Source organism: Cajanus cajan, chromosome 11, assembly GCF_000230855.2.
Source record: "Cajanus cajan strain Asha chromosome 11, NIPB_CcT2T_4, whole genome shotgun sequence".
In the NCBI taxonomy this organism is placed as follows: domain Eukaryota; kingdom Viridiplantae; phylum Streptophyta; class Magnoliopsida; order Fabales; family Fabaceae; genus Cajanus; species Cajanus cajan.
The window spans coordinates 20,819,229-20,832,319 of record NC_138527.1 but is presented as its reverse complement, the minus strand read 5'-3'; the positions used below and the strand labels follow the sequence as shown (position 1 = coordinate 20,832,319).

The 13,091-nt window shown below is 32.0% G+C and overlaps 1 protein-coding gene across 1 annotated transcript; it reads left to right on the top strand.

Annotated features, from left to right (window-relative positions):
- The first annotated feature begins 3,292 nt into the window (after window positions 1–3,292).
- Window positions 3,293–10,390, top strand: LOC109790182 (uncharacterized). Its single transcript, XM_020349298.3, has 7 exons — window positions 3,293–3,803; window positions 4,324–4,777; window positions 6,046–6,229; window positions 6,346–6,570; window positions 6,680–6,796; window positions 7,674–7,907; window positions 9,804–10,390. Exons 2-7 carry the CDS (start codon window positions 4,365–4,367, stop codon window positions 10,017–10,019), a joined length of 1,389 nt encoding a protein of 462 aa, XP_020204887.1. The 5' UTR covers window positions 3,293–3,803; window positions 4,324–4,364; the 3' UTR covers window positions 10,020–10,390.
- Window positions 10,391–13,091: the final 2,701 nt, after the last annotated feature.

The window sequence follows — 13,091 nt, the reverse complement described above, 5'->3', positions numbered from 1 at the left end:
AAGTTGGTGGGCCAGAAGTGGTCGAGAATACTTGAACCAGAAGTGGTGTAAGAATACTAGCGCTAGTGAGTGAAGCTGGCGGGCCAGGAGTGGTCGAGAATACTTAGGCCAGGAGTGGTCGAGAATACTTAGACAAGAGTGGTTCTAACCTAGGTGGTTCATAATACTCACTACTATCCTGAAGAGGCTAAGAAGAATATACTAGCGTTGATGAGTGAAGTCAATGGGCCAGAAGTGGTCAACAATACTTGTATACTTCATTTCATAACTAGTGGAACCCTTCAAGTTGAAGGAGACTGGACATAGCTTTGTTGAGTGAACCAGTATAAAAAGATTGCATCCTTTTACTTACTTAGACGCAAATCTTCCTTACTAATTAAATATTTGTGAAAGACTTCATCCAATGTTTACAACTTTTAGATGAAGACGCTAACTTTGCTTGACAAACTTATTACACTGAAAGTTTCATCTGATACTTACCCTTAAACGAAGCTATCTTGAAAAGGAAAATGTAAGAACTTCAATTAATATTTTTACGAGACATTTTCCCTAGTGGACGATAAATCCTTCAGACGCATTGATCTTATGTTAAGCAAACTCTACACAACCGTCTAATATTCAAAAGTGCAATGGATGAAGAAGCACTACTCTTGCGAAAACATTTTTTAAAATACCTTTGTTCACCACACATATTCAACCTCCCCCCCCCCCCTTCTATGTGTATTTCTACTAACCTCAATTTTATCTTTGGTAAAAGTAACCCATATGAAATTAGGTGTTTATAGGGTTAGTTGATCTGAATAGTGAACGAACATCTTAGAAAGGGCTACCCGTGGGAGGATTTTGACCGGTGAAGGATTCTGACTAACGAGGAGTTGTGTGAAGTATCATTGAGTGGAATCGCTAAGATGTCAAATCTGAGGGGTCTTACAAATGGTATCAAAGTAAGTCCTCTCTTTCAATACAATGTGGTTCAGGGACAAACCAGGCGAAAGCTGGTGGGATTGTAATAGCCTGAACACACCAAATGAGAGAGATCCATATATTGTACATTTGTGAGACTGTGCAATTGAGAATAACTTAAAGGAATTAATTTATATTACCTATATTAACAATATGAATCTACTTTTTGATAACTCATCACTTAAGAACTTCACAATTAAATGTACTTAACTTTGAACGATTTAGAAATAGATAATCTTTTGGGATGTTTCTAGGGTAGTGTTTAAGAAATTTTAGGCCTAAGAAAAAAAATTTATTCAAAATTTGCTCTCAAATAATTGATTTTTATTTTAATATTTTCACAATAAATTGTTAATTAAATCTAATAGTTTAAAAATTTGAACATCTCACTTGTTGATAATTCTTTCAATAACTATTTTGCAACATAGTCTCAAATTAATCTAAAAAAATAATTATAAAAATAATAACTATTATTTGTAATATTCTATAAATTAACATATATATAAAATATTTGAAAATAATATTTTAATATAGTTTAATATTTATAATGAAATACTAATTTGTTTGTTAATATTTTTTAGTAATTTTAATTTAAAGAAAAAAAAAGTCATAACCTCTAATAATACAATATTATTTGTAAAAATATTATTTATTGAAATTCCAATAAAAATTTCAAAGTAATTTTATGTTTTAAATTTTTTAAATAAGTTGTGAAAAAATAAAATAAAATATGTTTTATAAAAATTAGAAGAATTACTTTTTAACAAAATATTTTTATCATTATCGTTATTATTATATTCACTATATTTTTTTATAGGTTATAATATTTTTTATGAAATTTAACCTTTATATTTATTTTAATAACATTTTTTATTCAATTTAAACAAATATAATATAAGTTTTTAAGGCTTAAATATATTTTTAGTCCCTCAAATTTAAGGTAAATTTGTTTTTGATTCCTCAAATTTAAAACGGTTATTTTTAGTCCTTGTAATTTTCAAAAATCTTGTTTTAGTCCCTTAGATCACGAATAATATATTTGAAAGTGACTAATTAAGACAGTTATGCGATATTAACCAGATTTAATGTGATATTTTTACTAATAGGGATATCGATAGGTAGATTTTATGCAATAATGTTTGATAAATTTTTTAACAAAATTTGAATATAAGGACTAAAATAAAAATTTTTGAAATTACAAGGACTAAAAACAACAATTTTAATTTTAAGGGACCAAAAACATATTTACCCTAAATATGAGGGACTAAAAATATATTTAAGCTAGTTTCTAATTATAATAAAATTTATGAAACTAATAATTCTACAATAATTTATGTATAAAAACATTTTTTAAATAATTGTATAATTTTATGTATTAACAAATTGATTATAAATAATATAATTAGATATATTTCTTAATTATATATATATATATATATATATATATATATATATATATTAAAAAAAAAATAGTTGGGAGCCTAAGGCAAATGTCTTATTTTGTCTTGTCTTAGTGTCGATCGTAAATGTTTCTAAAAAAATATGTGAATTTGGATAAAACACACTAAAAAATATTGATTTATGAAATTAGTCATTGATTCTAATAATGGACGAACATCTTAAAAATGATTATTTATAGTGTTATTGCCAGCAAAAAGTTCTAACTAATGAAAAATTATGTAAAATGTTGTTATGTGAAGTATCATGAAGTAAAATTATTGAATTGTGAAATTAAATAGATGTTACATTATTATTATAGAATGCAAGAAAAGAAACACATTTATATTATTGATTGATTAAGTATATATATATATGAACCTTATAGACTTATTAACGAATGCTAACCAAGTTAAACTAAAAACATAATTGAAGAACTTATTTGTTAACTCTAATATATCTTTTACTAATCAAACAAAAATATATATTTTTTCAATGCTAACTAGTCACGAATCATTACGTGCGATGAATTTATTAATTTTATAATAATTATTTTACAAATTATATTAACGATAATTTATATTAATTAATAATATAAAAAATTATATTAATAATATATAATCACTGAATTCATATTATTATTATTATATTATTGTTGTTAGAATTCAATAATTAATTAAAAATTTAAAATTTAAAAATTTGTTTAAAAAGTATAAAATTGAAAGTAGTTGGAATTTTTCTTATTTACAATGACTGAGTCTACCATTCTTTACGAGTCACATCACATCCAAGTATTTTTCAAAAGAACAGTGACTAACATTATGCAATGTGGTGTCCTAAAAAACATTATGCAAATGTGGTGGTTTCCTCCATTTTCTTATCTTCGATATTCATTATTATTACACCGACAAATGTTTCAGATTTGCTTTACAATAATTAGTACTCATACTATTTCCATGCCACTGCCAACCCATTAGCTTCACAACATCTCATTGCCTCCTAAGCATGGCATTGCCACAATCATGGCGCGTGGCACCTCTCACAAAAAGTTGTGAACTTTCTCTCTCTAAAAATCTTCTTTTTTTTTTTTTTTTTCTTTTTCCCTTGTACTCCGAAAATTCCAACCCATCTTTCTCTGTTAGCCGTTGAGAGTGTTTCAGTTTAGTTTTACCCTCCATTTTCATAACGTTTCCACTTCAACTTTCTTCTTTCAAAGGGTGTTGTTTTTTTTTTTTTAATTATTCAATGCCCCATTGAAAGTTTTGGCCTTTGACAATTATGACCATCCTTCAATCAAATTGATATCTCTTTCTCTCTCTACAACAAGCTACTATGTTTCTTCATCTATTTCAATGGTGGTCTTTGCCTCTTCCACTCTCTATTGTTCCACCACCAACAATTAGGTAACCTCAATCACACTCTACTCTCTCTTGTTCTATTGGATAACCAGTTTTCACTGTTTTTGTTTCTATCTTGCTACCCCAATTAACCAAAAAGTAGAAGATGAAAATAAAAATCAGTCCTTTCTTTCGTATCCCAGTTAACTACAATTAAGGCAAAAGCTATCATATAAGGGCATTATGATTTTCCCTTTTAATCATTGTTTCCACTAGTTTCTTTTTTCTTCTTGCTGGCTATCCCAATTACGATTTAGTGGAAAATAAAATCATTTTTATTGATTTTGTTTGCTCCAGATAAACAAAATATTAAAAAAAAAATGTGATTTTTAGTTGTTTACTCTCTATATGGCATAACCTTTTTCTCACTTCTTCATTTTTGTGTGATTGTGATCTAGATGAGGAATGAGGATATCCCAATTCCCTTTCATTTTTATTAATTGTTTTCACTAATAAGCAGTGAGATATGATATGAATCTTCTATTTTCCTTTATGGTAAGCATTGTTTTGCTTTGAGAAAATGCAGGGTTACATAGAAGTTGCAACACAGTGAATTGGTGACAAGATATGGAGCAACCACGGCGTTGGCACGACGTGTTCTGGTTAGGGATATTTGTGATCCATTTGGTTGGTATGGGATTGGTTCTTGGGGTTTTAGGCCTCAACAGGTTCAAGCAAAAGAACAGGCTTGACATTGATAAGTACACCTATCGGTTCATGGAGAATGAGGCTGGTTTGACGGAGGATTATTGGCCGCTTTACGCGGTGGCCGGAGGCGTTGGAACCTCCCTTGGATGGAGTTGGTTGCTGTTGTTAGGCTCACGCGCCACCCAGATGATGAAGGTGTCTGTGCACATCCTCACCACTTACCTTGCTGTCATCAGTGTTTTGTGTTTATGGGCTGAGCAGTTTTTCTGGGGTGTTGCCTTTGCTATTGGGGCAGCCCTGCAGTTCCTGTATGTGATTTCTGTCATAGACAGGTAAGGGAATGATGGAAGTGGCCTTTGGATGTGTTTTCTGTTGGGAATTGGAATTGATGTTATTTAAAGGTTTTGAATTGTCGTCACGATTGTGGTTGTGTTGCAATCTTTGACATTGTGGAAAATTGCAGACAAATGTGGCCACAACTTCTGTTGTGACGCAGTTTCAAAGACCCCAAAAAACCTTGATGCTGTGGCCACAATCACAGTTGGGGACCGTTTTCTAAAACCTTATTGGTTGTTGGTACATCCATTTAGGCATTTGAAGTTTTGAGGGGACGTTAATGTTTGAGGGGCTGTTGCTGATTTATTATTGAGACTGGCTGCATAGTTTGTTCTTAAGTGTTTCAAAACTGGTATAAAATTGACCTTTTATTGTGGACATGGAATTGTCTCTTTTTCATAACAGCCAATTGCTTTATCAATATTGTTCTGAAGAATAATTTTAGAGAGGTAGAGCTTTCAAGAGGTTGAGCCCTCATTGGTGGAATTTACTTTATTCTTGGTTTCATCAGTTTAATTGTTTATTATAAAGTCAACGATATGAATCTAAATGGTCATCTTAGGGTCAAAGTGCTTAACCTTTTGTGAGCTCTACCCCTTTAGAGACTAGCCCAATTACTTAAAGAAAAAAATGTTTATTGAATATCTAATACATGAAATGCTTTTTTCAACCTGAATTACTGAATTTTCAACGTGAGGGACCTGAGATCTTGATTCTTGACAATTTTTATTAAATGTCTGTAATATTAAAATTTGTTGAGTTGTGAAATACATGTTGACAACAAAAGTTGTCTATTATTGATTGTTTACTATGCCTGGATTATGAGTCAGATTTTGTGATGCAATTATACTGAGAGGACTTCATATTTTATCCTGTTGATGTTAGCTAACTGATGATGAAGTACTCTTACTCTCTTAGTCTATATCTCACACTTTCTTTGGACATCTATGTAGGCTAACCTTGTAAGACGTTAATTTTAAAACATCACCATTAATCAACCAGGTGTATTATAATAATGTCCTGCTTCCATGGAAATGCATATGAGCAATTGTCTACCTGTGTTTACTTTTTCTAGAAGTTTTTACATCATGGATAGTTCATGTTTTGGCAGAGAAGTATTGCAATTTTTGAAGTTTTGGAAGCTATATGTTACCATTTTACTTATTATTGTAGTCTAATTTCTTATGCTCATCTTTTTGCTTTTGTTAAAATTAGTTGTGGCATTAAAATGATTTTTGGTGGCTCGTTCTTTTTCCTTCTCCAGACTTCCCTTTACAATGTTGGTTCTACAAAAAGCTGTCAAGATGGTATGGAATCTTCCTGAGGTTATGAGAGTGGCATATGCATTTATGCTTGTTGTGCTTTTATGGCTGGCCTTGTGGTCATTTGGAGCTGCTGGTGTTGTGGCTTCAAGCATCGGTGACAGTGGACGCTGGTGGCTTCTTGTGGTGAGCTGGCAAGTTTTGCTCTTCATTCTGTCTGTGCTTGTTGGGAGTTGTGACTGGTTATTTATGGCAGCAGATGGTGTTTTCTGATTACACTGATATTACCGTCATGCATGTAGGTTCTCTCTGTAAGCTTATTTTGGACAGGTGCTGTGATTTGCAACACTGTGCATGTCATAGTGTCTGGGACAGTTGTTCGTGTTACTATCCATGGTGGTAGAGAGGCTGGGTCAGTTCCTGCTAACAACTTAATGAAATCTTTACAGTATGCTTTAACAACATCTTTTGGCAGCATTTGTTATGGTTCATTATTCACAGCTGCAATTAGGACTCTGAGATGGGAGGTATTAACTACCATTTTCTTTTTGAGAATTATTTCATGTTCATTTCCTTTTATATATGTAGGCTAAGAATTTCACCCTTTTCATTAGTCAAAATTTTGATGCCTTTCAGATAAGAGGAATCCGGTCAAAGATAGGCAATAATGAGTGTTTGCTTTGCTGTGTTGATTTCCTCTTCCATCTTGTGGAGACTCTTGTCCGTTTCTTTAACAAGTATGCTTATGTTCAGGTTGATTTCTGCGTCTATGTCATCAATTATTCCTCATGTATGATATATTCTGCATCATTTCCATGACAATCAAGATTCAAAAAATAAGATTGCTTACTTTCATTAAGTTAAACTACATGTTACTATTCGAAGGTGAGGTGAAAATACAACGGTAGTAATTATTCACAATCAAGGCACTAGAAGAGTTCTTAGAGATCTTAGTTGGGCTTTAAAAAGCAGCTAATATTTTTAGCTTGGTTCAATAATGATAAAAACCTTGGGAGAACCACACCGCAAAACCTAGCTCTAGCTCATGTAGTTGAAGAGCCTAATAAATCCCACAATAGAATCTCATGCTTCCATGGTGGGATTCAAGTCTCAACTTACAATCGGATCCAAACATCCCACCATGCTCTACAATGCTGGGCAAACACTGCAATGTTGCGTCACCACCCACGTGTCTTGTTTGCATTTGGGAGACATGGTGGAAGGCTTTGATACCAATTGATAAGAACCTTGGGAGAATCACACCATAAAAGCTAGCTCATGTAGTTTAAGAGTCCAATAAACCCCGCACTAGAATTTCATACTTCCAATGTGAGACTCAAGTACAATGCTTTGCAATTGGATCCTAACAAATGAGCTTCTTGGTAAAGCTTATCAAAATAAGCTTGTTTTTAACTTATTTCAACGAGTTCGGTGGGTAAATTTATGGCATAAACTCTAATAAGAACTTATAAAATAAGCACCTGGTTAAACTATTTCACCAAACATACCAAATGTTGTGGACTTGAAATCTGAACTCATAGGTAACTTTTGTTGAGATTTGGTGCATGTAGTTAGCAGTTGTGGTTCTCTGAAAACTTACTATGATTGTGTATGCTGATGTATCTCACAGATTGCTATTTATGGTAAAAGCTTTAACCGTTCTGCTAGAGATGCATGGGAGTTATTCCAGTCAACTGGAGTTGAAGCACTTGTGGCCCATGATTGTTCGGGTGCTGTACTGCTAATGGGTACCATTTTTGGTGGGCTGATAACTGGAACTTGCTCTGGTGTTTGGGCATGGATTAAATGGAGGGACAGGGCTTTTATGATTGGGTCCACATCTATGCTCATGGGGATGATATTGGTAAGTTTACAACCTCATTGATTGAAGTTTATTCATTTTGATGTTAGCTACATGCTAGTTATTGAACTTCCTATCCTCAAAAGTTGGCCTAGTAGAGCCAGTCATGGTGAGGAACTATACTTGCAATTTTTTATCCTTTTAATCCCTATTGTTAATTTTTTTGTAACGTTATCTCTTTTATGTTAACGTGACAGAGATATTCAATTTTGTGTTATTGATGTTGAATTTAATTTGCTGGGTTTATCCTAAATTATGTCTCTCGACATTTCATGTGTTTTTTTTACCCTCACATGCGACACCTATTGTTGAGAAATTTTTTTACCCTCACAAAATTGAAGACATTTATCATATCAATACAAAAGAGACTAGGTTAAAAAAAACTAACGATAAGGACTAAAATAATTAAAAAAAGTAAGTATAAGGACTAAAATAATTAAAAAAAGTAAGTATAAGAATTAAAAAAATATATCTTAAACTATTGGAACTTAGAAGGATTAACACATATAATATAGGGATTAAAAATGTCTATTTTAAATTATAAGGAATAAAAGGTAAAATAAGTGAAATTATAAAGATTAAAAAATGTATTTTAACCAATTTTTAATTATTGTTGTCCAAAAATAAGTTGCTATGTGTCACATGATGCCAATATGGAGTCTCCATAGCCTATAGCGACATTAATATTGCCATTATAGATTATACTATAATGACTCCACGTCGGCACTACATGGAGCACTACAATGTATAAAACATAATTTTTGTTTTGATATTGTTGTTGTGGGCCTCAACGACACTTTTTTAAAGGTATCACTATGGCTGCAATGACTCCATATCAGCACCACGTAGCACACTTCAACTTATTTTCGTGACACCCCTTGTTGACTACTACAAAGTGGGTATTTGTTTTAAAAGAGCCTCACTTTGATAATAAGTTTTAAATACAGTCCCACTTGAGTCAAAAAGCCACAAAATTGATTTACTAAAATTGATTTTTTTCAAGATTGTTTTAGTGCCTGTTTGCATTGATTGCAAAACTCCATTTAGCTAGATGTGGAAAATTGTTGCTTTGTGAAGTGTGTTTTTTTTGCATTGGAAATTTGGAATGAGTGGGAATGAAGTTTGGGTGATAAAAATAAACAGGAGAATTGATTTTGAAAACTAAGATTTGAGAGTTACATTTAAAAAGTGAGCTTAGAATAATCGATTTGTTTGGATAGTACAGTAGAATCTATTTTGATGTGTATATATAGATATATTTTGAGAGCCCCATACTTGGAATCAATTTTCGTCAACGTAAAAGTTAATTTTTATTCCAATCATTGCAAAATTGTCTTGAGAATGTTGAAAAAGATGCCAAAAACAAAAGTTATCAAAGGAATCGACGCTTTGGTCTCCACCTTGGAATTCATGTTGACCAAATAAGCTAAATGCAAATCATTCAAAACTTACCATTGCTGAATAGCGGCAAAGAGCTACAAGAATTTAATCAAAAATTTAAAATATATAGTTAGGTTAAACATTTTTACTCTACCATCCAGGCTGGCCCAAGAGTGAGGCTACTAAGGTTCAAACCCTAGCCCATAGGCCCACCAACAAAAAAGTTATTTGCTATTAGTTTACTTCAAGTAAAAAAGCTACTTGTGTTGAAAAAAAAAAGGCTCAAAATATGGTTCTTATTTGCTTTAGGCCTCGTTCACTATTGGATCACCCTACTACCATCTTATCATCAACTGATGTATAATTGAAAATTGTGAACTTTTGTAATAATTACTTTAGAAGTCGTATTTAAAGTGATTTCTAATTGGTTGATAATATAAAGTATACGGTGTCAAAATTTAACTTATTACTTATTTGTTTGTATGCATGCACATTGCATGAAATATATGTATTTTTCAGGTTGGCGTGGCTATGGTTGTGGTGGAAAGTGCTGTTACATCCATATACATATGCTATGCAGAAGATCCCTTACTGATTCAGAGCTGGGACACTGAGTTTTTCAACCAGATGTCTGAGACACTGCATCAACGACTTCAACATAGAAGTTCACGTGCAAGGGAAGTTTTAACCCAAAATCAGCTTGATTCACGTATAGGAGAACACACATCTATTTGAGGAATCACTTGATGTCACACTACACCACTTTAACACTTTTCCATTTTATGTCAAATCCTTTAGCTTTAGCATCCTTTTGCTTCATTTTGCGGTGCATTAATAGGGTGACTTAGTATTTCTAGTTAGGGAGGGGGGAGAAAAGTGATGGTTGTGACTAGCTTTGAGCAAATTTGGATATGCAGGTTCCTTGGTTGGTTGCCTCAAATATGGTCATTTTGTACCCGTAAAAGAAGAAAAGAAAGAAAATGAAGACAGTGATGGTCTTGATTATTGGCGTGTATGAATGTTTAATAAATTAATACAGTCTACAAAATGTACAGTTAATTTTTTTTTTTTTATGCCAAAAAATAAGACAATTTCATTTTAGAGAATTGTTTTGAAATTCCAATGTCATGAATAACATTCTTTTAAAGAGAATGTATAAAGTCTAAAGATGCAAAATACATAAATAAGGAGAAACAAGGGGGTTTGTTTAGTTGAATAAAATAGGGTCTTGCATTATGACATTACAGGTTGACATGTTGCAGTTTCAAGCTCTTATTCATCTCAAATATAAGTACCTCATCTCTAAAATAATTTATTTACTTATATACAAAGGACAATTAGTCTTTATACTCGCAATGCTATTTTTAGATTTGGTTTTCACAAGATATGTTAACAAATCGATGTACATCTTTGTAAGTTTATATCACCCGGAAGTTTGGCTTGTCTATCATGTGTGTTATATGTCAAGTCAAGTCATTTGAAGTCATCAGAAAGGGAGGTTTTAAATACTAGAGAAGTCAATAATCATTTAGGAATATAATTTCTTTGTTTAAGCGTGATACTATCTATTTTGGTAGTGTGATATTCGATCAATTTGTTACTATATTTAACATATTAAAATAAACCAAAGAACATGTTATCATAAAAGTAGAACATATCAGATTTGAAATGATGGTGATTCTAATGTCTCTGTTGTTCTTTATACTATTGGGTGATAACACTTTCAAGGAGTTAAATACTACAGTTGTTGTATGACTTAAAAGGTGTGAGAACGAAGGAATTTGATATGCCACGTAAGATGCTAGATAAAAGTCCCTTTATATAGAGGTTCTTTGGTGGAAAAAAAATATTAAGTTAATTTGATATGTCACGTAAGATGCTAGGTAACAAAAATATTGAGCACTATGTATCTTACATTCACCTATTTTGTAACCTTTAACTCAATATAAATTTGACTAAATATACGACAATGTAGGAATATCAATTTAAGTTATTTTTTATATAGTGTGACAACGTGATTTTTCACGACAAAAGAAATGTGAGAAGTCATCAAGGTAACTCATGAGAGTATTGAAGATGTCAGATTCAAACGAGTTGTCACTCTTTAAAGACACAATGAGTTGTTCTCTATGAAAGAAAATGAAACCATCGATGAGATGTTTAGAAGATTCTAAACAATTTTTAATGGGCTAAAATCTTTTGGAACTAAGTTTTACAAAGTATAGAATAATCTCAAGATTTTGCATAATCTTCCTAAGATCTAAGAACCTAAAGCCACAACCATATATAAAAAACATGTGATCTGAAGATCCTTACTCTTGATGAGCTTCTAGGAGCTCTGGGAGTTCATGAAGTTCACTTAAACAATAAAGACCATCTTAAAGCAAATGATTTTTGCTTTAAGAAGTGATGAATCTAGCAAAAAAAAAAAGGAAACAAATAAGGATCTGAAGGTTAAATCTAAGCCCAACAACTCAAATGAAAGTTTTAAAGACTCGACAGATGATAAGATATCTCTCATGTCTAAAAAGTTCAAGAATATGCTTAAGAAAAAAGGAAGATCGAGGAGCTTCAACAAAAAGAATGACAAGTTTAAGAAACCTGACTAGGATGATAGTAAGGGGGTCATTTGTTATGAGTGCAAGAAGGTTGGACATATGAAAATTGAATGCCCTACACTCAAAAAGCGATGGACTAGCAAGAAAAATGTCAAAAAAAAGTTTGATGGTCACATGGGAGGATCTAGACAATAGTAATCACATTTTAAACAATAAAGTCAACATCTACCTCATGATAACACAGACAATACATAGATAGAGGTAAAATTTTACTCTAACTCTTGTTCTTCTAATGATTTTGATAAAGAAGAGATGTCTTACAAAACTCTTCTGGCAAACTCTCATGATTTCTCCTAAGTGTAAAACAATTTAAAAGAAAAATATAACATTTTACGAGAAGAAAATGACAAACTTAAGAAAGACATGTCGGTCACTATTAGAAAGATTCAAACTCTTAAACAAGAGATTATTAGCAATGTCTCTCATCAGATTACAACACTACAAGCTGAAAATACAAAACTCGAAAATGATCTTGCCAAATTTGTGGAGAGGTCTTCTAAAATGAATATGTTTTTAAAACATAGAAGAGTCCCACATGACAAAAGTGGTCTTGGATTTGAATCTGAATCCGACACATTTCACTCCAGACCCAAAACTATTTTTTGTAAAATCAGTGAGAAAGGAGAATAATTTGCAAAATACAAAAATAAACACAAAGGAAAGTGTAAGATATCCTAATAGTAGGACTCTTGGTCATGCCTCTACCATCGCATAGCATTTTCATTCTATAATTAACTAATACTCAATTAAATTCAAATTAACTTATTTTTAATTTTCAAAACACATTAATTAATTTCTTATTTTTATTTCATTTTCTCGAAACCGTGGTATTATACTAAGCATCTTCGTCTTTCATCCCGTAGATAAGAAAGAACAAGCTCATTGCCTTTACACTATATATTTTTGTACTTGCTCTTCTTTAGGAAGACACTTTGAATTTGGTCCAAAGTTGTGTATGGAAAAATAAATGTCTTGGAGCAGCAAGTAGTGATGGGATCTTGGCCTTGGCCTCTTCACAAGCTAACTCAATGTATGCCCAAGAGATGACACAGTGTACGATCAATCTCAATGTGATACTAAAATAATATTCTTCTTATCCGGCCATTATAGTGAATATATTATATTGGGCCAAGGCCAACTCTTGAAATTTGCATCACCTTAGGGATTTAATGAAATAGCAACATATTCA

Bases quoted from the DNA above. Each gene is read 5' to 3' on its own strand.
- LOC109790182 (XM_020349298.3), top strand. From the start codon at position 4,365: ATGGAGCAACCACGGCGTTGGCACGACGTGTTCTGGTTAGGGATATTT. The intron at 6,571-6,679 runs GTATTAACTACC...GATGCCTTTCAG, and splicing joins TTAGGACTCTGAGATGGGAG to ATAAGAGGAATCCGGTCAAA. The intron at 6,797-7,673 runs GTTGATTTCTGC...TGTATCTCACAG, and splicing joins ACAAGTATGCTTATGTTCAG to ATTGCTATTTATGGTAAAAG.